General features: G+C 77.0%; 1 protein-coding gene across 1 annotated transcript in view; it reads left to right on the top strand.

Moving 5' to 3' along the window:
- The first annotated feature begins 119 nt into the window (after nt 1–119).
- The window catches only part of HIBCH (3-hydroxyisobutyryl-CoA hydrolase), a 48,134-nt gene continuing 47,984 nt past the window's right edge, over nt 120–269 (top strand). Inside the window, exon 1 of the mRNA XM_010563869.1 lies at nt 120–186. Coding sequence (XP_010562171.1) covers nt 155–186 — 32 coding nt within the window. The 5' untranslated portion in view covers nt 120–154. The remainder of the gene's footprint in view (nt 187–269) is intronic.

Raw genomic sequence — 269 nt, 5'->3', positions numbered from 1 at the left:
CGGGCGGCCGCCCCTCAGAGCCGCCGGTTCACCCGGGAAGCGGTGAGGAGGGGTTGAGGGGAACGGAGCCCGTCCCGCCGACCGCTCCCCCCGCGCATGCGCCCTCTCCCATCGGTTACCCGATGACGGCGATCGACAGCGCCGGTGAGCCGCCATGGCGGCCCGGGTACTGAGGCCGCTGCCCAGGTAACGGGGAAGCGGCGGTGGCCGTTCTGAGTGAGCGGCGGAGCTTCTCCCGCGCCCCCCCCCCCCCCCCCCCCCCCCCCGCG

Source organism: Haliaeetus leucocephalus, unplaced genomic scaffold (assembly GCF_000737465.1).
Source record: "Haliaeetus leucocephalus isolate CR32 unplaced genomic scaffold, Haliaeetus_leucocephalus-4.0 Scaffold1, whole genome shotgun sequence".
NCBI lineage: Eukaryota > Metazoa > Chordata > Aves > Accipitriformes > Accipitridae > Haliaeetus > Haliaeetus leucocephalus.
This window is presented reverse-complemented; position numbering and strand designations above follow the sequence as displayed.